We start from the raw sequence: 22,718 nt of genomic DNA on the forward strand, positions 1-22,718 counted from the left end.
TAATTATGTAACGTACGGGGACAAAGGTGTAATTCGTTAGTGGTTTTCTTGTAGTGGGGCAAAGTTAGGAGTAATTATGCTACTTCCTTATCCTAGCCTAGTTATTTTGGTTTTTTACAAATTCTATATTATATTTGCGTTTTAATAATACGCAATTTTATTGCCTTGTTTCCCGATTAATTTATTATATTACTCTCTAATTCTCGTGTATGTGTTTCTATTATTAAAACTCATATGATTTATCAAGTCGATGGAGAAACAAGTTGTTGAACATAATTTAAGTTTTAAAACTACATACAAGCTCATATTGTTGAACATATAAGTTATTCCAATACTAGTATGGAAAGAATCTTTTCGTGGAGAAACAAGATGTTGAACATAATTTAAGTTTTATCTCCAATATATATTTAAGAAAACAAGAGTGCCCATTTACTCTATAAATGATAGATAACTACGTATGATGAATAAAATAGGTTTGTAACCAATATTAACCATTTTTATACTTCGGCCAATAAGATGTTTTACACTCTAGTTTTATTATATTACGCTCTAATTCTCGTGTAATAGTTCCTTTTTATGGTAAGAATATCGATATCGCAGGAGATAATTGCTTAGAGATAATTACTTATTTATCTATTGCTCTAATCTTATTTACTTGAGATAATTGCTACAAGTTCGTGCACAAATACTTAATAACATAACATTACTTAGAACCTTTAATGTTTCCGTCGAACTTCACTCCACTGTTCTTCATGTTTTTCGCGTTTTCTCACTGGTTTCGTTCTTGGAGTTTCTCTCTCTTCTTTCAAAATTGGCAAATTTGAAATGTGAAATACGTATTCCAAAGCATATGAAATACATAAACCATCATTTCCAGTCATCAAACATTGCCCAGTCATTTTGTACAAGTCACCAACAGATTAGTGCCTAACCAAGTAAGCAAGTGAAAAATATCTATATTACCTCTATGTTTGTTACTATAGCCCGTATACTATATGGTTGTAGGCGTGCTCTTTTAAAAGGGACTTTGGTAAAGTGTATCGCTATTCGACGTCCGCGTACGCTAAAAACGCGCGCAAATTCTAACGTAAAAGTACGATTTTACCCTTATAAAAAGTCGCCCCCACCTCTTTCACTTTTCACCTCAAGTTTTCACTCTCAAATTTCCGGGAGCTGACTCTAAATTTCCGGCAACACTATTTTTGGTGCCATATTGCACCACCACCAAGACAGCCCCTGCTGACCACCATCACCTGCCGACCCACGCTAGCTCCACCATCAACAACACAAGAGCCGCCCCACGCTCCGCCATCCACGCCACCACAACAACCCCGCGTATCCATAATCAACCGCATGTTTCGTCGTAGGAGGTTATGATTTTTTTTAGTATTGGGCCGCCCAGAGATGGCGGCCCGAACCATGTAGGAGCCGCCCAGAGATGGCGGCCCGAACCATGTAGGAGCCGCCCACAATGGCCAGACATGGTTCGGGCCGCCAATTCCGGGCGGCCCTTGTGTTTAAAAAAAATTGAATTTTTTTCCCAACATGTAAAAACGAATGTAATAAAAATAAATTTTAGTAAATTATTTCGTTTTAAATTTCGGATTTTTTAAAAGGTATTGCCAAAAAAAATGAATAATTATTGAATTTCATAATTAATATAATTGAATAAATAAAATTGTTAGAAATTTTTGTTTACTTAATTAATTTGTATATAAGCAGGGAAGGGAAGAGGAGGGGTAAAGTGAGGGAGGGGTTGACGGTGGCGGCGGTTCTTTGACGTTGACAACCGTTTTTGTGTTGCCGATGATGACGGTAGGGTTCACTTCTGTTGAAGGTGGCCGGATAAAACATGAAAGGGAAGGAAGGGGAGGGATGAAGGGGAAAGGGTGAATTTGGGGGGCTGATTTTCATTTAAAGGGTAAAATTGTATTTTTCGCGCTGACGTTTTTAGTGAATAAGAACTTCGAGTAAAAACCCCTTGGTAAATCGTTCCTAGGAAAAATTCCCAGGAAAATTCTCCTTTATCTAGTTAGCGAAGCCTAATTTCTTTACCTGATCGTTAAATTTTGTCTCATTTCTCAGAATTTCATCAAAATTTCTCCCAGCTGTACCTGAATTCTGGTTAATCCATCAATTCGTTATTCTAAAATTTCCTGAAATTATCTTGGGTTTCTGAAAATTACCAACTTCTCTGATTCTGCGTTGAATTCCGCAAAATTTTGATATTGTTGGGTAATAGTGAGTCGTTATGATGAAATTAGGGTAAATGATTTGCTGAATTTCCAGCGAATTCGATTTTGGAGTCCTATCAAGGTGCTGGGTTGAGCCAAACTGGCTTTATTGGATTCTTAAGTGAAACACCCAAAAACCACATTAAAAAAATGTCGACCGGAAGTGACAGCTCGTGGGTTGGGAAGAAGCCGCTGAGGCGAGTCGGCGGCATGTCGGATGCTCTCTCCATTGCTTCCGATCTCGGCTTTCATCTATCTGCCCCTCCTCAGGTTTCCTTTCTTTTTGCATTTTTGCTAATGTTTAACATATACTCTGATTTATTTAATTTGAATTCTCGCTCATAGTTAACTCAGTGTTGGGTTTAGGCCTTAGGGTAATTGGATAAACCACGAGCATTTTCAATATCTCTATGATAATAGTTCTTGCAAATGCATTTTCGATATCGGTTTGATGGAAATAGTACCGTTTCCCAATCTAGTGTTAGAAAATAAACAAATTTTCAATTTGGTGCTTGCCCAAAACATGTTCCATAGTGTAGTGTCAATATAGGTTTGGGATTATAAAGCTAATGTTTTTTAGTTCAGCAATACTCACTGAAAAGTAAAGCAAAAAAAAAACAAAAAATAGCATCTGCTTCCTCCTTATGCTCATGACAGCCAGCAGCACCAAGGTCTAGGAAATTCTACCCTTTGCCAATGCCTACTCCACAGTGCAGACTCCATGTTAGAAGTGTGGGACTTGGGTGTTTTAGCCTTACTATTCTCCATTGCTGCCACATATGAGCTGATTATTCTTGCTACAGGGAGGCATCATTGACCTTTTCTGATTAGAGCTGTGTTTAGGTAATGTCAGCTACAAGTTAAATGACACAAATGAAAAAAAAAATCCTCTTCAAGAATAAATCATAAGCAGTCACACATTTACATTTCTAGCTAGATTATCATGAATATCGCAGTAATATCTAGAACATTTTTTGTTTATTTTGGAGCCTGTATATTTATTTAATAGTAACAAGAAAATGCATATTGCAGCAATCTTAGTATGTAATAACTATACCACTGCATCCCGAAGGAAATTAGAACACATGGTTACATGAGAAAGGAGCATATGGTAGGCAGGGAGAAAAGTCAAATACGAAGTATATTTAAAGGTTTACAGCTGTACAGTACTGCAACATATATACACTTTTCAATGACATCTATTTTATTTTAAGCTAAAATAGTAAAGGAGTTATCTTTCCCCATAAAGTTACTATAAAGTTTTTAACTCTTTTTTCGATTCCTCTGCCATTTAAATGCAAAGTATAATTATTTTGGGATAATAAAAAATAATGACAGGAGTAAAGTATTTATGAATATTTATATAATACATAAATTATATCTGCCGTGTCCCCGAGTCCATATCCGAATTTTGGACACTTCTAAAACGTGTCTCCGAGTCCTTCATTTTAGAATATTTCGTGTCAGACTCTTGGACCCGTACCCGGGTCGGACACCCGTACCCGAGTCCGAGCATCCTAGGTTAGGACTGCTGTGAATGTGTATTTGGTGAGGCAGGGTAAAGAAGCTTCTTAACCCCTCCCTTTTCTGCTGGTGAGGTTAAGCAGACATTCTTCTCAACTCCAAGGAATAAGAGCCCAGGGGTGGATGGATTTGGTAGTCAATTCAACTAGGATTGTTGGCAAACTGTTGGTGAGGATGTGTCTCGAGCAGTTTTAGAAGTTTTTTCTAGTGGTGAACTTCTTGTCAAGGTCAGTAACTCAGTACTACTTCTCTTACTATCATTTCCGAGGTTGATCAATTTGGATCAGTGCTAGATTTCAGACCTATAGTATATTGTTCAGTCCTTTATGAGGCTATCACTAAAATGTTATGTACTTCCTCCGTTTTTTAGTACTCGCAACGTTTGGACTTTTTACACTATTCATATAATCTACTTTGACTATTCTTGATGTTTTTTATATAAGATAAAACATACTCCCTCCGTCCCGGAATACTCGACCCGGTTTGACCGGCACAGAGTTTAAGGGACTTGAATTGACTTATTTAATTTAATAGGTAGTAGTTGATAGTGGGGTATTATTTTAATGTAGTTAGTGGGAAATTTGTAAAGGGGTGGGGTTGGGGGAGAGTAGGGGTTGAATTTTTAATTATTTTTTTGTATGGAGTAGGGGGTAGGTGGGTTAATAAGGGTGGAGTGATAAATAATATAATATTGTTAGAATATTTCCATTTTTAGAAACAGGTCAAGTATTAAGGGACGGCCCGATAAGGAAAACAGGTCAAGTATTCCGGGACGGAGGGAGTAGTCATGTGGAATCTTGTTAGAATCGTCTCAATGTATATTTTCAAAATATCAACTTCTTATAATTTTTGAATACATAGAATTTAAGATATAAATGACCAAAGTTGTGTATCGGCATGCGTGAAAATAACAAACGTTGTGAGTATTAAAAAACGTAGGAAGTATGAGATTAAAAGAAGTTTTTCAAGGGATTGATTCCCAAAGTTAGAGTGCTTATAGAATCATCATTCACTACATTTTGATTGCCCAAGACATCATCAAACTCTATAATAGGAAAACCATCTCTCCTTGATGTCTGGTGAGATTGACCTCCGCAAAGCATACGGTTCTCTTAGTTGGGTCTTTTTCTGGGAGAAATGATGCATGTCCACAATTTTCCTTATCAATTTTTTAAACTAGTATTGATCACGTGTCATGCACAGACTTTTGTTATGTTTTAAAGGTGAGTTTAATTTTTCAATTCAAAATAGGAAAATTTGGTAATATTAATCCAACCTTTGACCGATTTTCTTTTATTAAGCCCACCTACGACATATTTTTTAATAATCCCACCTTTATTACCCAACAACTTTTATTGGGCCCAACAGGTCATAAAACTGTTGTAAGCGGCATTATTTCTCTACATGGCAGTACTCTCTCTCGATATATTCAGTCATCGTCATCAATTCATCACCATCTCGTTGAATTTTTCACCGATTACCGGCCACTTAAGCCCAATAAAAGTCGTCGGGTAGTAAAGGTGGGATTATTAAAAAATATGTCGTAGGTGGGATTAATAAAAGAAAATCGGCCAAAGGTTGGATTAATATTACCAAATTTTCCTTCAAAATATGACTAAAAGAGTAAATGTATTTCATTTCGCGTTTCACTAAGAAAAAGATAAAGACAATAAAATTACTTGAAATGAATAGAAAAATTAAAAGATAAAAGGGGCATAAAATTTATGGAAGGTGAAGGGGCATGAATTTTTTGGTGGTGAAAAGACATGAAATTGAGAAGGAAGGGGCATGAAATTTAAAGAAAATAGAATGGGAAGAAGTTTTTAAGAGGTACTCTAAATTTCTTGCTAATGTTCCTGTTATTAAATATTAGTATAGATGGGTGTAAAATACACAATTTTGCTGAATGGAAGTTTCCATGGCTATTTAACGGGTAAGAAGGGCTCTGTTTCTTCTCCTCTATGTCTTATGTACTTATTATCTCAGTATGCGTAGTTGAGGATTGCCTTGTTTTTCATATCACTGATTGCGCTAGGCTTTGAGACTTACACACTTATGCTTTGTCAAAGATCTAATTTGTTTGTGCAAAGATGATCTCTCTTTTATTTTTCTACTCTTAGGACTTCATACCTACACTTCACTTCTGGTTTATCTTGTACGCAAAAGTCTGCTGTATACTTTGGAAATGTCTCTTCTTCTGTTGAGCAGAGGATTCTCGAGGCTTCTGGTTTTGTTTCTTTTTGGTGATAGAAAAAAATATTTTATTAAGAAAAAGAGAGAAGTACAGCAAGAGGACAAGGTGTCCTCGTAAGGAAACATAAGAAACTAGTACAGCAAGAGGTCTCTGGTTTTTTAGCTGGTTCAATACCTGGCGATTCACTTTCCTCTAAGCAACTGAATGTTGCATATTGTGATTTATGGTTGAAATAATGTGCCTTCAACTTACTTGTTCTGTGCTCCCCCAAATTCAACCCTATTTGTACTGGTAGTTCATGATACCTAAGTAAGTTGTCTGTGTTTTCGTGCCTTTCTTTGAGGAGGGAAGGCTACTTGCACTAAATACCCCTCGTTTTCTGGGATGTTTGAACACCCAAGGCCGAAGGTGGTTTGGGTGTTAAGGACTGCTTTCAGTGGAATGTTGCTACCTTGGTAAATATGTGTGGCATAGGGAATATAAAACCGATGAGTTATGGGTGATTCTCCATGTGTACGTGCATAATAGTGATTGGTGGGATTAAATCCCAAGAGCACGGCTAGCCGGGCATGGAAGAAATATGGTCTGGATAAGGATAACCTTGAGGTTGGTTTAGTGATCCAAATTGGATTTATTCAGTTAATGATACTTATACTTTGCAAACTTGAGATTTACACCCGTGTAAAGGCTATTACGCCAATGGAATTAAAATTGGGTCGTTCCTTTACGAAACGGCTGTTCTGTAATGGATTTTGGATTTTCTGAACGGTGTGACAAAAATCACACCTTTCTCACGGTGTCACCCGTTAAGTAACGGTAACTAGCCGTGTTAGAACGTTTTTTTTCCGTTGCACCGTTCTTTTGTACAAATTGGCCAAAAATATTATAGTAATTACTACGTATTTTATGAAACATGATATTTCGAATGATAATTTTTTCACAAAATATTTTACCCACTCATTATGATAAGTTTGGATGTATTGCGTTAAAATAATATTTTTTACACTCAAGTATTATCAGGCCTGAACATGTTAATTTGAATTTTTAGTCAAAATTCACACCGTGTTAGCCACGATCCGTTCTATTTAACCGTTACAAGCGGTTTCCGCGACAACGCAACTTTTACCGCGATCGTGGACGCATTCACAATTTTTTTTCTTTTATTACCCGATAGGTAGATTGCTGGGTTAGGGGTTTAAGGGAGAACCTTTCCTAAAAGATGGCTCCCTCTCTAGCTGTGAAGTGTTGAATCTTACAATGACTGCTTGTTTGATGTGTTTGTTGTTTTGTGATATAATATGCTCAATATCTCCACAAAAAAGATGTTTTGTTGTTGTGCATCAACTTTGTTTCATTCCTCTCGAAAAATGTGTGCTTTCTTCTTTTATGATTCCGATGCATGAGTGTGTTAGGGTGACAGTTAATTACTTTGAATGTGATCTTAATTTGCCTCTTTGACGGTCTTTCTTACCTCAACTCTTTATATGCTACTCGCATCAATTGGCTAATCATTTTCTTCAATCTCATCTTCCTTTCTGTTATTTGCTTTTCTTTTTTTATAATTCTTTTGGGTTGGTGGGTAGGATTATTTGCTTTTCTATTTTTATAGAGTTTTTGGGTTGGTGGGTGGGAAACTGAAGTTGTTTTGTGATTGATCTGCATGGCAATGGGACTCATACTTCATTATATTTGGTAGATGTATGATCTCATTTTTAAGAAGAAGGAGCTTCTGGAAGGGGCACAAAAGTGTGGCTGAGGTCTACCATCTGCCCCTATTACCGAAAGATCGGTGACCCGTATGTCTGCCTAGTGAAAAGGTTGAAGGTCTTTAAGGCATCTTATGTGGGGCTTTCGGTGGATGAAAATTATCAACATTGATTTTACCCCATGGTTTTGCCTGTTTTCTTCTGCTAGTTGCAAAATAAGCTGATGTTTGTTTTCAGACTTTTTTTTTGAGATGCGTACTTTGCCTTTGCTGCTAATCCTTTAGGGTTACACCCTTTTCTTTCGGTTGTTGCTTTTATGCTTATATTTCACTTTCTTTTAGCACTCATTTTGAAGCAACTCATTGCACAGCCGTGGGTTATGCAATAATTCAATTTTGTCCCTGTCCCTCCCTTTTGTAGGAGGCGCTCCACAATCCATCTGTTGCGGGGGAAAAGAGTGATGATTTGGTAAGGGTTTTAAGAGACCTTACAGCGGTTCAGAGGAAAATTGCAGATTTAGAAGTAGAATTGCGAGGGAGAAAGGTCAGAGTTTGAAATCTTATCCATTATGCATTCTTATCTATCTTTTTCCTGATAAACGTGGGTATTAGTTTCATCAATGGATGCATGATATTTGTTTGTTACTTGTTATAGTTCCATGATTTTATTTATCTGCAGAAGTGAAGCAGTGTTTTTTAGTTTGTATGTTTCGTAGTTGAAACTCTTGGAAGGGATGTTTTTGTGAGTTACTCAAACTCAAGTGAACATAACATTAATGATACTCTCGTAGTTTTATAACTGTATCTGAATAAGTGCAGAACTATTTTTGGCAACTTTCTCTAGTATTTTATTCTCTCTCTCCTTCGACTTGCCCACTTGCCCCGCTTGCCAATATTTAAAATTTACTGCACTTCTCACATGATTGGCTTTGAATCAGAATTTAAAATAAACTCACGCTCCTTTGTTTATTATACAAGTTACCACTTGTTTATTAAAGTAATCACAACAAATAAAGTTAGTTTCTTAAACTACGTGTTTTTCTATGTATTGCACTTCAATAGAAACGGAGGAAGTAATATGAACTTATGTTAGCTTATTTGAACTTATCCCTGAAAAAATGTAAACTTATTTGTGTGAAAATTGTGTAAAAGGAACTTATTTTATCTGAGCATGAACTTATCGTAGCTGAACTTATATTTTATCCAAAAGTATCTTAACTTATTTTGTCCAAAACAAGTCAAATAAGTTGAACGGAACAACCCATAATTGAGGATTGGATGGTTGAAAAATATGTAGTGAACTGAGACCAGATCCTGGCTAATCAGATTTTAATGAAAATAAGCAGAGGAATTGGTAATTGCAAAAAAAGAAAAATAGATGAAAGTAGAGAGTGCAAGATTATTTAAATCAATATTTCCAAAGTAAAACAATTTCCACGACCTTTAAGTTGCTATGTCACTCTCTAGAATCTAGACAAAAGAAATAATCTCCACGAATTTTTGCATGCATTATCGGATTATCCTTCCCATTTTTTATTTTATTTTTGAAAACAGTTGAGATACTCTCTTTCTGGTGACTAACACTGCATTAGGTAACTTAACTTTAATTGGGAAAACTAAGTAAAAGTGTAGATTTGCATGAACTCCTCAATTATAACGTTGTTAGTTTATTGGTAGAGAAAACTATGGAAAAGGAAATCTGTGAAAATATGTAGAAATATTTTTAGTTATAACTGAATCATTTAGTTTTCCGTAGTTTTCCCTACAAAATTAATGGGGTGAAATATTATGAAATTCTGAAATTCTATTAGTAATTTCAACAGTTTTCCTCGTTAAACTAATCAAACAATAGAAAACGAGGTAAACCATTTTACTGTTCAATAGTTGTACTCATTGAACAATCAAACAAGTGAAAATTATTAATTTTCGTAGTTTTGCTTTTCCACATTTTCCCGTAGTTTTAATTTTTCATAGATTTTCCTTCTAGTAGGATTTCCACACACTTTTTTTTTACTTAGCTCCTCCAAACAACTTATAGTGGATTCACTGGATTGTACATTGTGCGCTTCTGTAATGCATCAGGCATAGGGGGGAGGACACATTAGGAAGTATCATGATTCAGTTCGAGGTAGCATTAGCAACAAGAAGAGGGAGTTAATTAGTCAATAAATTGAGGAGTTTAGGCAAAGAGAAGGCATTATGAAAATTGATGAGAATTTTTATTTTGTTAGCTTTTTAGTGAGAGTTTCCAGCCACTTCGATGCTGGTATTGCATGCTCTACTTGATGACCTAATCACATCGAATAAAATCTACTATCAAATCTTTCCAAATATCTTTTTCCTTATTTTGATGCATTACACCTTGTTACAAAATGCCGCTTGTTAATCATTATCATTATCATTACCCCATTGCCTCAAAGAGTCTCCCGCAAGAAGCGCGGTAAGGGGGGTTGGATGTACGCAACCTTACCCCTGCAATTGCAGAGAGGTTGTTTTCAATTGACCCAAAAGCGATAACGGGACGACAAGCGAACGACCATCTTCTACTTTATGGGAAAGAAGCGAAGAGTTTTAAGAGCCATTTTGATTTAGTCCATTACATATTTACATCCTACATCAAAAGAACAAATGAATCTTTGGCTCCATCGAAATGGAAATGCCGCTTGTTAATCCTGTGAGAAAAAGTGTGGAGAGGACAAAAGGTACTCTCATTCATTTTATATAAAGCCTAACACAGAGATCGTCAAACAAGTAAATGTTGATTTACTCTTTTACTTTACAAAGCTTTAGGAATAAAACAGGTGGAAAGTACCAAGCTACAGGGGCATCATTTAATATTGTAACTGGCGTGGAAAAATGTTATGCATGGAATTTTCATTCCAATATCCTTCATGTACAGTATTATGGGTCTAAGCGCTGTTGTCAACTAGAAGATATAGGTTCTTCATTGTGGTTATTGGATAGTTATTATTTTAGTTCTAAAAAAAGAATTTTACAAGTCTTTTTCGCTGAAATGGAGATTAATTAATTTTTAGTTTCAAATAAGTGAATAACAGTTTATGTCTGTGTGTAGACCTTTCTTTTTGGGGGCTTTAAAACTCCCTGTTGTTCTTGTGGCAGCAATATGTTTGTATGTTCGCTGCTGACCAGTTGATTTCCATTGAACAAACCAGTATTTTTCTTTTTGTTTGCAGGATGACAAGAATGTGGCATATTTGACACATGTGACCGAAATGGAAAAGAAGATAGAGACTTTAGCTAGGATAACTACTATATTGAAAGACGTGATTCAAAACAAGGTATGGTTTCTGATTTTTCTTGCATTCATTGTTCTAAAAGAAGTTTGATTTTATTATTTTTCCTGAAAATAAATGCTCCATAGATGATGCGTGCAGCAATGGTTCTTGCATTAGTGTTTAAGTGTCATTTTTTTTAGCTAACACGTTTTTGGCACTCATTTGAGTGAGTTTTTCGTGGTTTTAACTTGTGGTTGTGTCAAGAATTGCTTTTCATGCAGTTTAATTCCTAACTTGTTTAGGATTGGTGTTCCGTGATTTTCAATAGTGTGTTTAGGAATTGTTTTAGTTTCATTTTCAGTTTATAATTACTTTAGGATTTGTTTTTGGGTCAATAGTTGACTTGGTCAAGACTTTCAATTCCAACTTGTATTAGGTTTCTTTTGGCTGCGTGTTTTAGGTGTCTTTGAGTTCTTGACAGGCCTGAACTTGTAGAATATATAAGGACACGTTTTCAATGAATAAAATTAAGATAGAGTTTCAGAATTTTGTTGAGCTTTGAGCTATCTAGGTTTAGGAATTAAACAGAACTAATATCCTTCATGAATTTTGGTGGATAAAATGTCTACTCAAAACTGCGATTTTTGAGATCTATCCTTCAAATGTACACAATCCATCTAATCTACCTTCCATAGACTTACCATGAATTTTGGTGGATAAAATGTCCTTTGTTGTTTTTAATTAGTGTACAGTACGCGATACTGTTAAGTTAGAAATGAAGGATTTATCAGTTGCTTGATTTTGTTGATAATAGGAGTTGTGGAAGCAATTGACTTGGCTGATGGCTCATCAATGGCCAAGCCGTAGCTTGTCCTAGAAAACTTTGGATTTTCTATGTGATACTATACCCTTCTCGATCTTTGCTAAAAAGAAACTGATTGACAATTGGAAGAGAATTATCGGCTGATTGTCTTGTTATTGCTGACCTGTGGATATTTTGGTTTGAGAGAGGGTTTTATCTCATTACACTTGTTGGGAAATATGTATCCATTTTACTCTTTGCCAATCACACTCCATCAATGACGTGCTCACTTTTACGTTGTTGAAGACTCATGGTCTCCTCTCCTTCGTTAATTCCTATACTTGTTTTTCATCAATTGATCTTAAAGAAAAGATAAGGTAACAAAAATAGATATTAACGGATCTTTACAATAGTTGATAGCATTGTTAAAATAGTCCACAGTTTCTGCGGGCTTTGACAGCAGATCGTTGATACAATCTTTTATCAATTAAATGTCCCTCCCTTCAATGAGAGTTTGCACCTCATGGCCCGTGCATTGTGCCTAGGGTTGGGACCCTTATCACCTCAGTACATCTTTATGTGTTTTACACACAGAAATTCAAGATTTTGATTGTTTCTTGCGGCCTTTTATTAAGGCCTTTTAACATTATCCCTGTCATTTAGAGGTGAAATATTAGTTTGGGATGGAAGGAGGGGACAAGTTTTCTATTACTTATGCAAAGTGCTAGCTTTGAAAAGGTTATGTCTGTCAAATGTTTCATCATCTTAAGGTTGATGGAGGTATGATAACAATTTTGGTATATGAAAGTGTTGGACTGTACTTATACTTTGGAATTCAACAAAATTGTTTAGTTTTGTAATGGAGGAGATCTGTAATATTGAATCGAGCAACATGTCACCAATGTAGAACTGGGAAGACAAAGTATACTTCTGGCTGTTAAATGGAGCATTTTTTACTTTTCCCCTCTCGCACTTTGTTTTCCTTATTTTAGCTTTAGTTCAAGAGAAAAGTTGGCTTTATGTATGTGTCGCCTCCTTTTCTTACAAATTCTAAAGGATATGACCTCCGTGGTAGATCCTGTATTTATCATGGAATATGTCTCATCAAATTGAAATCCCCAGTATATGAAGTATATGAACTGAATGTTGTGGCATGAGAAATGCCTTTGTATCTGAATGCATTTAGTAAACTCACTCAAAGCTGTTAGACTGAGATCCTTTCGGGTAAATTTGAGATGTTAACAGTGTATAAAAAGGTGCCCCTGAGGCGAAGCCGACGCCTTTTGTGGAGTGTATAAAAAAGCACAAAGCGCGCAAAAGCGATGTGTGTCTTAGAGCGTAAGCGCAAGGCGCGCGCTTCATCGAAGTGAAGCGCACTTTTTAAAAATTAAAGGTTGTTTTACTATTATGCATATATATCTTACTAAAATAACCACAAAAATATTTAAACATCAGATTTGCTTGCAAAAATATTTTACTCTTTGTTTTAACAAAAATATAGCATATAATATAGTGCTTATCAAGAAACTAGGGCCGGCTATTGTGACTGTTTTCTTCTTCTTTTTCCTTTTCTTTTGGAAATTTTGGACTCTTGACCCACTTTCTAATGCTAAGGATTAATAGGGTGTGGTCCAAAACACAATAGCAACATATATAAAAAATCTTTCAACGTAAAGTCGTAAAGTAATAATAATAATAAAAAAAAATTCAATGAAGCGCCAAAATTCCCGTTTGCGCTTCATGCGCTTAAGCGCGCTTAATCACAACGCTTCGCTCAGACCTAATTAAGCGCTTTTCCCTAGAGCTTCACGCTTCAGCGTTTAAGCGCGCTTTTTTAAACACTGGTCTGGGCAAGACGATTTTAACGATGCACAACTAAAGCGCACCTAGGCGCGCTGAGGCACACTACGGCGCAAACCAGTTTTTCACAATTATTTGTTACTATTTGAAGTGAGGCACACCGAGGCGAATCTAAGGTGCAAGGAACACCATATTGCCTAGGTGTGCCTTGAGCCTTTTTATACATTGGATGATAGCCGTAATTACATAATTCTTGTGTGGCTTTCTCCTTTGAACTTAAGGCATGGTGTTTCAAGCTAAAAGAATCACTTTTTTGCAATTAGAAAGTAAAATAACATGCTAAAAGATACGCTTCTCTGGCTCGAGTTTGGCTCACGATATGCATGAATTCAGAAACATCCACGGAAAATTCTGGCTGCTAGTGAAATGTAGCAGGCCTACCTAATAAGGATTACTAATTACAACGTGAGAAGTTGTGAAGTTTATGGCTATCCATTTGTGTATTTGTTAAATGAACTATGGAATATTGGCACCACAAATCTATCATGTTTAAAATAAACCAGATTCTTTTCCAATTGCTCTGTCAGAGTCATTGTACTTACGAAGACAGGACCCTAGCCTCTCTGTAGTTTATAGGAACTTTGATTTTCCTTTTTATCTCATGGCAATGTTCTGGTATCCACTCTGCATAGTGTTGGTACTTAGCACACCTAATTACTGAGTTATGGTTTTCTCTTGCTAGATCAGTAGCATACAGTCTATAGTTATGATTCTTTTATTGTCAAAACAACCCCTCTCTTTCACCTAGGCATATATTTGCCATTGAGACGCAACATTATTATTTTATTAAGCTTGTTTCTTCTTTGACTTCTGCATCAGGGTTAAATTGTCCTGCCTAAACTGCCTGTGGTTGTGGAGAGTGCATTTTTGGAGCAAAGTATGCATTGAATGTATTAACCTTTGGCAGAAAATTAGCTGTTTGTATCACCTACTGATGCAATTTTTCTTTCATTGTATTGTAATTTTTCAGGATCGTATTATTGCCCGTCTTCAACAGCCGTACTCATTGGATTGTATTCCCGTGGAAGCAGAATTCCAGGTTGGTAATCAGCAATTTTTTTCTCCAACAGAGCATAACCTACTCGAAGAAAATACCTGACCTTCGTTATATAATTTTCTGCTTCTGTTATTGTGGTTGTAAGATTTTTCCGTGGTTAAATGGCTTTAACTTTGCCCGAACTTTTCTTGTCACGATATTCTAGCGCTATTCTGTTTTTCTGTGGGGGTCTTTTCCGAAGCATTATCTTAACCCCTTCATATCTGGACCTATCTAGACCCTGCTTGAGGCAAGACTTACGTTTATGTTGAGTGGTTGACTTTTTTCTGTTGATATTCTGATTCATTATGTGCTGGTCTTTCATAGGGCTACTGGATTAATGCTTCAGGGTTTAATGTTAGTTTCCAAAACAAGCATGTACTTCCAACAATTTTTATTGACGTGAGATCGCTACTGGTTTGTCCACATCAACAAGCTTATTTAGTAGCTTTAGTGTTTCAGGCAATCATAAACAAGTAAAATACTTCCTCCGTTCTTTTTTTCTTGACCTGTATTGATGTGCAAACAAAACCCTCTTAATGAAGATCAAGTTCATAGAATCAAGTAACCGATATTTCTCCTCGTGAGAACACTCCTAAACCTCCCTCAATCTTTAGAGAACACTCCTGAACCTCTAATGATTTGAGATAAACTCTTAGAACACTCCTGAACCTAAGACTTAGATGTTCCTAACCTTAACTCACGTTGGAATTAAAGCAAAGCAAGAAAATAAGCAAACGCTTTGAATTATTATTATTCTGAATTGTGTAACAAAGTTATGAGAGGCACCTCTATTTATAGAGTATAGAGGCTGAAATTGATCCTACTCCTACTCGAATTGGCAGAGCTTTGACTTAAATGTAATGAAATCTAAGATTCTCGATTCTTGAATGAGAACACCTCTTCCCTAGTAGGAAGTAAAAACCCATGGACAAAATCTAAGAAAACAATAAACATGGCTGGACCATGGACGGACCAGACCACAACGTGGGCCTAACAGGTGTGTGGGATTGACAACAAGGTTGACCAGGTCATAGGGACTCAAGGCAGCTTGTTTTCTGGAATCCATTGATCCTCTTCGATCCAAGTAAGTGTAGTGCCTATATCTATCTTGTGTGCACCAAGGTTGAAGCTCACTTGATCATGAATTAGTATTATAGGCTTGTCAAAGGAACTGCACTTCATATTCTCATAATGTATTCCTTTTTAGGAAGCTCTTTTTTACTTGATCCGTTTACTTTTTTGGCAACTTCTATAATGTAAAGCTCCTATTCCCTATACTCTCACTTCTTCAACCCATCATATTCTTTCACTCATTTAATTCACCCACACTATCTCTCATTCCTGTTCTTCTTCTTCAAGACAACCACCTCCACAGTCCACACTTACTCTCCCCTCCACCGCAACTCTGCCACCCTTCCTATCTGTCATCTCTCCCCTCCAACACAACATTTTCACCACCAACCTCACAGTCACCGCCATCTCTCCATTCACGAAATTTACAAAAAAATGAGTCCGTGGTGGTCGGATTTGGCCAGGGGTTCCAGATCTGAAACCACCATTGCCAAATTCGACCTCCATGGCCTCCATTTTGTGAAAAAATGTGCATGCCCTCGTTTTTCTGTCTCCTCTCTTTGTATGTGGCTGGTACCGCTGTCGCTGTCCCTCACCGGAGTTGCGGTTTGCTGGATTTTATTGTTCATGAAGGTTTTTGATGTTATTGTTGTTTTTTGAGGTTTGCTGGCTTTTGTTGTTGATAAAGGTGGGGCATCTTCACTCCGCCGGTGGCTGGGGCTTCTCTCTCCTAATTTTTTTTTTTTTTGTATTTTAAAGTTTCAACTAATTATTTTAGATCTGAAGTTTTCTTTAAATTTTAGGTGATCACAATTAGTGTTGATTTTGGTTTTATTCTCCACTTTTGGTGTTGATTTTGATTTGTTGTGCCGGTGGTGGTGTAGTGTAAACAGTGGTGGTGTAAATGGCATTGGTGGTATGTCTTCGTTGTCAGTTTTCGAAGGAGAAGGGTAGGGGTATTATTGTCTTTTACCTCCCTTTGTCACACCACCTTAGTATTTGTGCAAAAATGAAATAGGTCAAGTAAAAAAAAGGGGAGGACGTAACAAATTAAACTAAGATCATAATTGTTTACTATAAATACAAGTCTAAAACCACTTCAAGTAACATACCTTTACTATTCTTATAGAAGCAGAGTAATGTATTAAAATTGGTATCAGCATAAAGTTACTTGAATCTTTGGTGTTTTTCTTGGCTTATAACATCTCACACCTTCTGTTTTTCACAATAACTCTTCCCCCTCTTAGATTGACTAGAAGAGCAACAGCACCAATCATATCTACCTTCCTTTATACAAGCATGTATGTTTCATGGGTGATAGTGGTAAGACATTTTTAGCTTGCATCTAGATTCTAGTTCTTGAGTTTATAAAGCGTTAATTTTGGTACAAATGTGGTTTTTAGCAATAATACCCTCTTGAATGGTCCAAAAAGTAACCTATCATATATCTCCCCTGCTTCCCGATAAGAGTGAACCCTGCATCTTGTGCAAGACGGGTGTTGCCACAGTGCCACTCCTTTTTTGTAGCTCCGCAGTATGTTCCCAGATATGATTCGGCTTCTATCTTTTGTACATGAACCATATGCCTGATTTCTATTATCGTGAATACTGGACTTTGTTGGCTTATTGCACCCTTTTATAGCTTGGGTTGATGTTTACAGAAGCAATTCTCGGAGTTACTAATGAAGGCAGCTAGTGATTATGGTGCGTTGTCAGCATCAGTTGCAGATTTTCAGTGGAGCCAGAACTTTAAGGAACCACCATCAGTTTGGGCTGTACGTTTTTGAATCTTTTGTTAAATTCTATTGAAAATACTTGGTAATGACATTTTTATTATGTGTACTGGGAAAATCTAGTACTTCCTCCGTCCCAAAGCAAATCTGATGCGTTCTGATTTGGTTTATCGCCTTCTTGTGAAGATTTCTTTTAATGCTTTGGTTTCTGAAAGAGTTATGATAAATATAGAGATAGAGATGGTAAACCAAGAATTCTCCTTTCACAATTGCAACTTTGCAAGCACAGGGGACTTTTCCATATGCCGGGCCATTAAGAGGGTTTCATCTACTGAATATTTTACATGGCTGAAGAATGTAGCTGCTTGAAACTGTAATTAAATATCTTTAAATTTCATATGTCTAGCTTCATGTGATAACTGTAATTGAAGACGGAATCAGCTAAATATATGTGCTCTCTTGGTACAAATTAAGACATTTTGGGGGTCTGATCCAGAAAACTGCTTGTTGCATTGTAAAGTACAAAATTTTCATGAAAGAAATCGGGAATAAGGTTATTTCATGTATTATATTATGGACCTGAGCAAAAAGTTGCTAACTGATAATGTTTTGAACAATAAGAAAATATCAGAAAGGTCTAAAGTACGAACTAGGTTTTTTGGTTTCATTTTAAATCTACTCCTTAGTCCTTACCGTTTGCTCCCTGATTTCCGGTTTAGGATATGCTGCGTCCAATACCTGTCGCTCTGGCATCATGCACTCGGTTTTTTGAAGCCATGTCAGCAATGAGGGAATCATTTGCAACCCTGCAAAAGCTGAGGACGGGTCGTTCTTCTGCCAACTCCCTTCCCTCAACACCTGCCAGGAATCCCTCTGAAAGTGCAACGGGGGACTCCGATTGTGTGACTCCACCTCCTTGGAGAAATGATTCAAGCTTTGATGATTTAGCTATAAAGAGCACGAAGAGTCGAGAGGTTGAGCAGCAGGAAGGGGACAATTTTGGTGAAGCAACCGAGTAAGATGGTACCGGCCTCGTCAAAAACTGTTCGGCAATGATATGTGCACTTTGATAATAAGTGCAAGGTTTTCTTTTTGTGTTGTGTAAATTTGAAAATGAGAAGAGCGTGTAATATTCCAATGAGATATTGTGATATTTTAAGCAAAAGCTCACCACAGTTTTAGTGATTTCCTGGTTTGTTCAAGAATATCCTTTGAGCAGGCTTGTAAAGTTAGAGGTCTTCATACAAAAGCCTTCCTGCAAAAGTACAGAACTTTTACTTCGAAAATTTGTATCATGCATAACGCTTCTTATCAAATCTTTACCAAGGAAATTAGCCAAGTCAGGCTACTGGTTATCATATGCTCAAGGTTTGTGTGATTGTTACTTTTAGCAATGTATTCAACTGCCTCTATCTTTTCCTTAAGGCTTAATTTAATTGATTTGCTTCCCTGACTTTCTATACGAGTTCAAGCAATTTTAGTACCAAGCTTTGCTTGCTTATTGTTATTAGAGTTATTGCAATCTAAGATCTGTTTATTACATCTACTTCAGCTTTAAGTTGCATTAGGAGTATTTTGATTGGTATTTTGTACTAATGATTTAGGGGGTTTTTATTTGACGCCCGCATTGGTTAAAATCGCCCGTGTTTATTATGGGAAATGACATATTTACCCTTTAAAAGAAAATCAATCCCCTCCACCCTCTCGTCCACCTCCCGTTAGAAGATCCGGCGACCTCGGTTTTTCTGTGTTAATCAGCCATCCTTTCTCTTTTTCTTTCCTCTTCTGATTGGCTTGATCAACAATTTTAATGTCAATATATTGAAGCTTTGAATCAGAGCACTCAACCCACTTCAAGCTTTGGCCTTCGATTATACGAGTAGTTGACTGCAAAATTATACATACAGTACTCCGTATTAAACTGCATCCTCCACCATCATCATCCACCTCTCACTCTGCATCACTTCCTGTGGGTCTCTTCCGCCAACGACCTCCTTTCCCGGTGAACAGTGAAATAGAGGTTTTTTTTTTAATTTTTTTTTTATAATGTGACGCACAATAATTGCGCGGCCAACACGGTGCCGCCGCACAGAAAATGCGCCGGTGACACAACGTTCGCGCATATCTTGCGCGGCACCGCCATGTCCTTGGCGCATTTGCTGTGCAGAGGCACCATGTTGGCCGCACAATTTGTGTGCGCCTGTGCGGCACCGTTCATTTTTCTCATTTTCATTTCTTTTTGTCTTTTTCGTTAATTTTGAATTTATTTCCTTTACTGTTATAGTGTTGTTCAACTTTTTCCTATGATTGTTTTAAAAAAAAAATTATCGTTTATTATTCAATAATATTGTTTATTATTGTTTGAAATTTTGTTTATTATGTTTTAATTTCTGCTTTCCAATTTTTTAAACAAAAAATAGAACGTTTAATTGAAATAACATTTTGTTTAATTATTGGTATATTATAATTTTCATTTATTGTTAATAAAGTTTATTAAAGATGGGTAAAAAATGGAGGGAGATGGGGTTATTTTTTAAAGGGGTAAAGTTGTACTTTTGCATAAAAATACGGGCGATTTTAGCTAATGCGGACGTCAAATAAAGATACACATGATTTAAGCAAGATTTATCGCTTTTCTTACCTTGCAATATTTTGATACTTTGAAACTATTAATTGGCACCACCATTAAGGCTTCTCTTGACATTAGCCCCGCTTTTAGTTGCCATACTGCGTTATCTTGGGAAAATTTTAGTATTGTTTGAGTTCCTTGATCGAGTTCTTAAATCATTTTAAAAATTAACAATCTGGAGATTCTAACCCATTTTTTTCGGGTCCTTCGATAAAAAGATTTATTTTTTTATTCTTCACGCTCATGATTACGTCCTGACCTTTTTAGGGTTTTTTTAAAGATAAAAGTTAATTTTTTGTGTAAGGTTCTATAGGAACTGGAAGAACCTATTATGGTAGAAAGTGACTTCTTCTTAGTTGTTTGGCCTGTAGTAGGTATTTGGTTGGTAATCAAAACCCAATGATCTATGAACTACTCCCTCTGTATTTATTTAAGGGATACACTTGCCTTTTTCGGCCGTATTTATTTAAGAGATACACTTGCCATTTTTAGTAATTTATCAACCCCACCATCTAATTAAATAATTTATCTACACCCCACTCCCACCCCCTACCCCCAATGACATGGTCTCCACTTGTTTTACTTATTAAAATATCTATTCAACCCCACTTGTTTTATTACTTTATTTCATTCAATTCTTTTTCTTAATACCCGTGCCCGGCCAAGTGTATCTCTTAAATAAATACGGAGGGAGTAACCCGTGTTTGAATAGCCAAGCAGACCTACAAGTAAAGAGAACATACAGTTCTAAAAAAGATTCCTAATCCTTTACTTTTCGAAGAACTCTTTCTTGATAAAGTCGGTTGATTAGGGTAAAAAGTTTTCAGTTTTCTAATTGGTTGTGTCTTGTGAGAATGGTGCAAATTACATCACGTGAACCATGTTCCCTGTTCAACCAAAGATAACAAATAATGAAAGCACGTTTCATTATTATTATGGGTGAGCACAACAGAGTACTTTCCGGAACTGGAACCGAAACCTATTGCAATAGGTTCCTTAAAATGGGAATCGAAAAGGAAAGGCGTTGCAATAGGTTCCTGAAAATGAGAATCGGAACCTGTTGTATCAGGTTCTGGTTCATTTTAAAAATTTAAATAAAAAATTACTGCTAATTTGTTGAAAGAACTCTACTCTGTGGTTTGAAATTTGATTTTTTTTTAATAGTTTGGGCTTAAATTATAATTCTAAATTTATATTTTTAAAAAATTAGCTTGGATTGTGTTATATTTTGACATATGAAATACTCTTAGATGGTCCGACTCCGTATTATGTGTACTCCATACTAAAATTGGTGTGTGCATGTATCCGTTCTGAAAAATTTACAACAGGTTCCGGTTCTGGAACCCCATGTTCCTATTAAAGTATCGCAATAATCCGATGATCCGTTATATGTTGTTGGTGTGACCTTTGAGGTTCAGTCAAGAGCAAGTTGTGAGCCTAATAAGGATTAGAACTCACTAATCGAAAGCATTTCTCCAGCTAGTTGTTCCGACCACTTGATCTGACTAGATCAGTTATTCTATTAATTAATCAGAATCTTTGTATTAGACTAATGCACCTTGGGGTGAACGACACATTTCCTTTAGTCCCCCTCTTGTCCTTTAGACAAGTGTGCGTTCCCAATCCTTTGTATCTTAGTGTTACTGCTGAACATAAGGTAAAATCCAACCATCCTTATTAGATCGGAAGTGTTTCTCGAATTAATGAGTTCAACTGTTAAGCTTTTACAGATGATTATAGCCTTAATCAGAGATGTCTTGTTACACAACACCATATCCTACCAAAGATAGGAGGACAATCCCTTCTTGTAACTTATGAAAACTTATTTTGATTCATAAATAGCCTGAATACTTCTTTTATGTAACACCCCGACAATTCTCTCTTTTCTAGAATAACCTTTTAATATAAAACGTAGAGAATTATCAAAGCATTATCGCCCGTGTGAAAACGTATCGGCTTATTCAGAATTTTGCAGCGGAAAACATAAAACTAACTTTAAATTTTATAAATAGTCAACTACGGAATTAACTCCGAAACCAAACCACGAAAAGCAAAGTCAACGAACTAATTCAACAAGTTTAAAGTCTATTTAAGCCAAACCAAATCCAACTTAGAAAATTACATTAAACTACAAGCTCTCCAATCCCGAACCCGATGATGCATAATCTTCAAACCTGTTGATGGACAGTGCTTAATTACTGCTTATTGATCCTTAGAGACTGCTCACCAAAATGGATCATCACAGGATCAATAAGGCATAGCCATGATCAACATACACAAACAAAGCACGTAATCATCAAAGCTGAGTACTACATACTAAATCAATGATTAAATATTCCTAACATGATACTAATAAAACATAAGTAAGGACAACCAAAACATATTAATTAACTTGAAGATCACATTTGACTAGACTAGACTAGACCTTTATATCATTAATATTATTTTAATTGAAATAGTCAATGGACCGAGTTGTCTACTAGAATCCTTCACTAAGGAAGACGAGGTACGGGCGCGACTCCGTAACCCCAATGACCTGCGATATCGAGGAACTTATGAATAAAATAGAACCGGTGATCAATCCGGCCCCAGAAAAAGCCATAGGCGACCCATGACCCCAACTCCTGATTGTCCGTCACTTCAGACGTGCACGGTCTAAAGCTATTGCTACTGAGTTTCACTTTACATGAT

At 36.4% G+C, this 22,718-nt stretch overlaps 1 protein-coding gene across 1 annotated transcript; it reads left to right on the plus strand.

Moving 5' to 3' along the window:
- Positions 1-1,933: 1,933 nt before the first annotated feature.
- On the plus strand, positions 1,934-18,851 carry LOC110778815 (AUGMIN subunit 2). Its single transcript, XM_021983365.2, has 6 exons — positions 1,934-2,504; positions 8,079-8,201; positions 10,852-10,956; positions 14,526-14,594; positions 17,327-17,440; positions 18,118-18,851. The coding sequence occupies exons 1-6, from the start codon at positions 2,385-2,387 to the stop codon at positions 18,415-18,417; spliced, it is 831 nt and encodes a 276-aa protein (XP_021839057.1). The 5' UTR covers positions 1,934-2,384; the 3' UTR covers positions 18,418-18,851.
- Positions 18,852-22,718: the final 3,867 nt, after the last annotated feature.

This window comes from Spinacia oleracea, chromosome 2, assembly GCF_020520425.1.
Source record: "Spinacia oleracea cultivar Varoflay chromosome 2, BTI_SOV_V1, whole genome shotgun sequence".
NCBI lineage: Eukaryota > Viridiplantae > Streptophyta > Magnoliopsida > Caryophyllales > Amaranthaceae > Spinacia > Spinacia oleracea.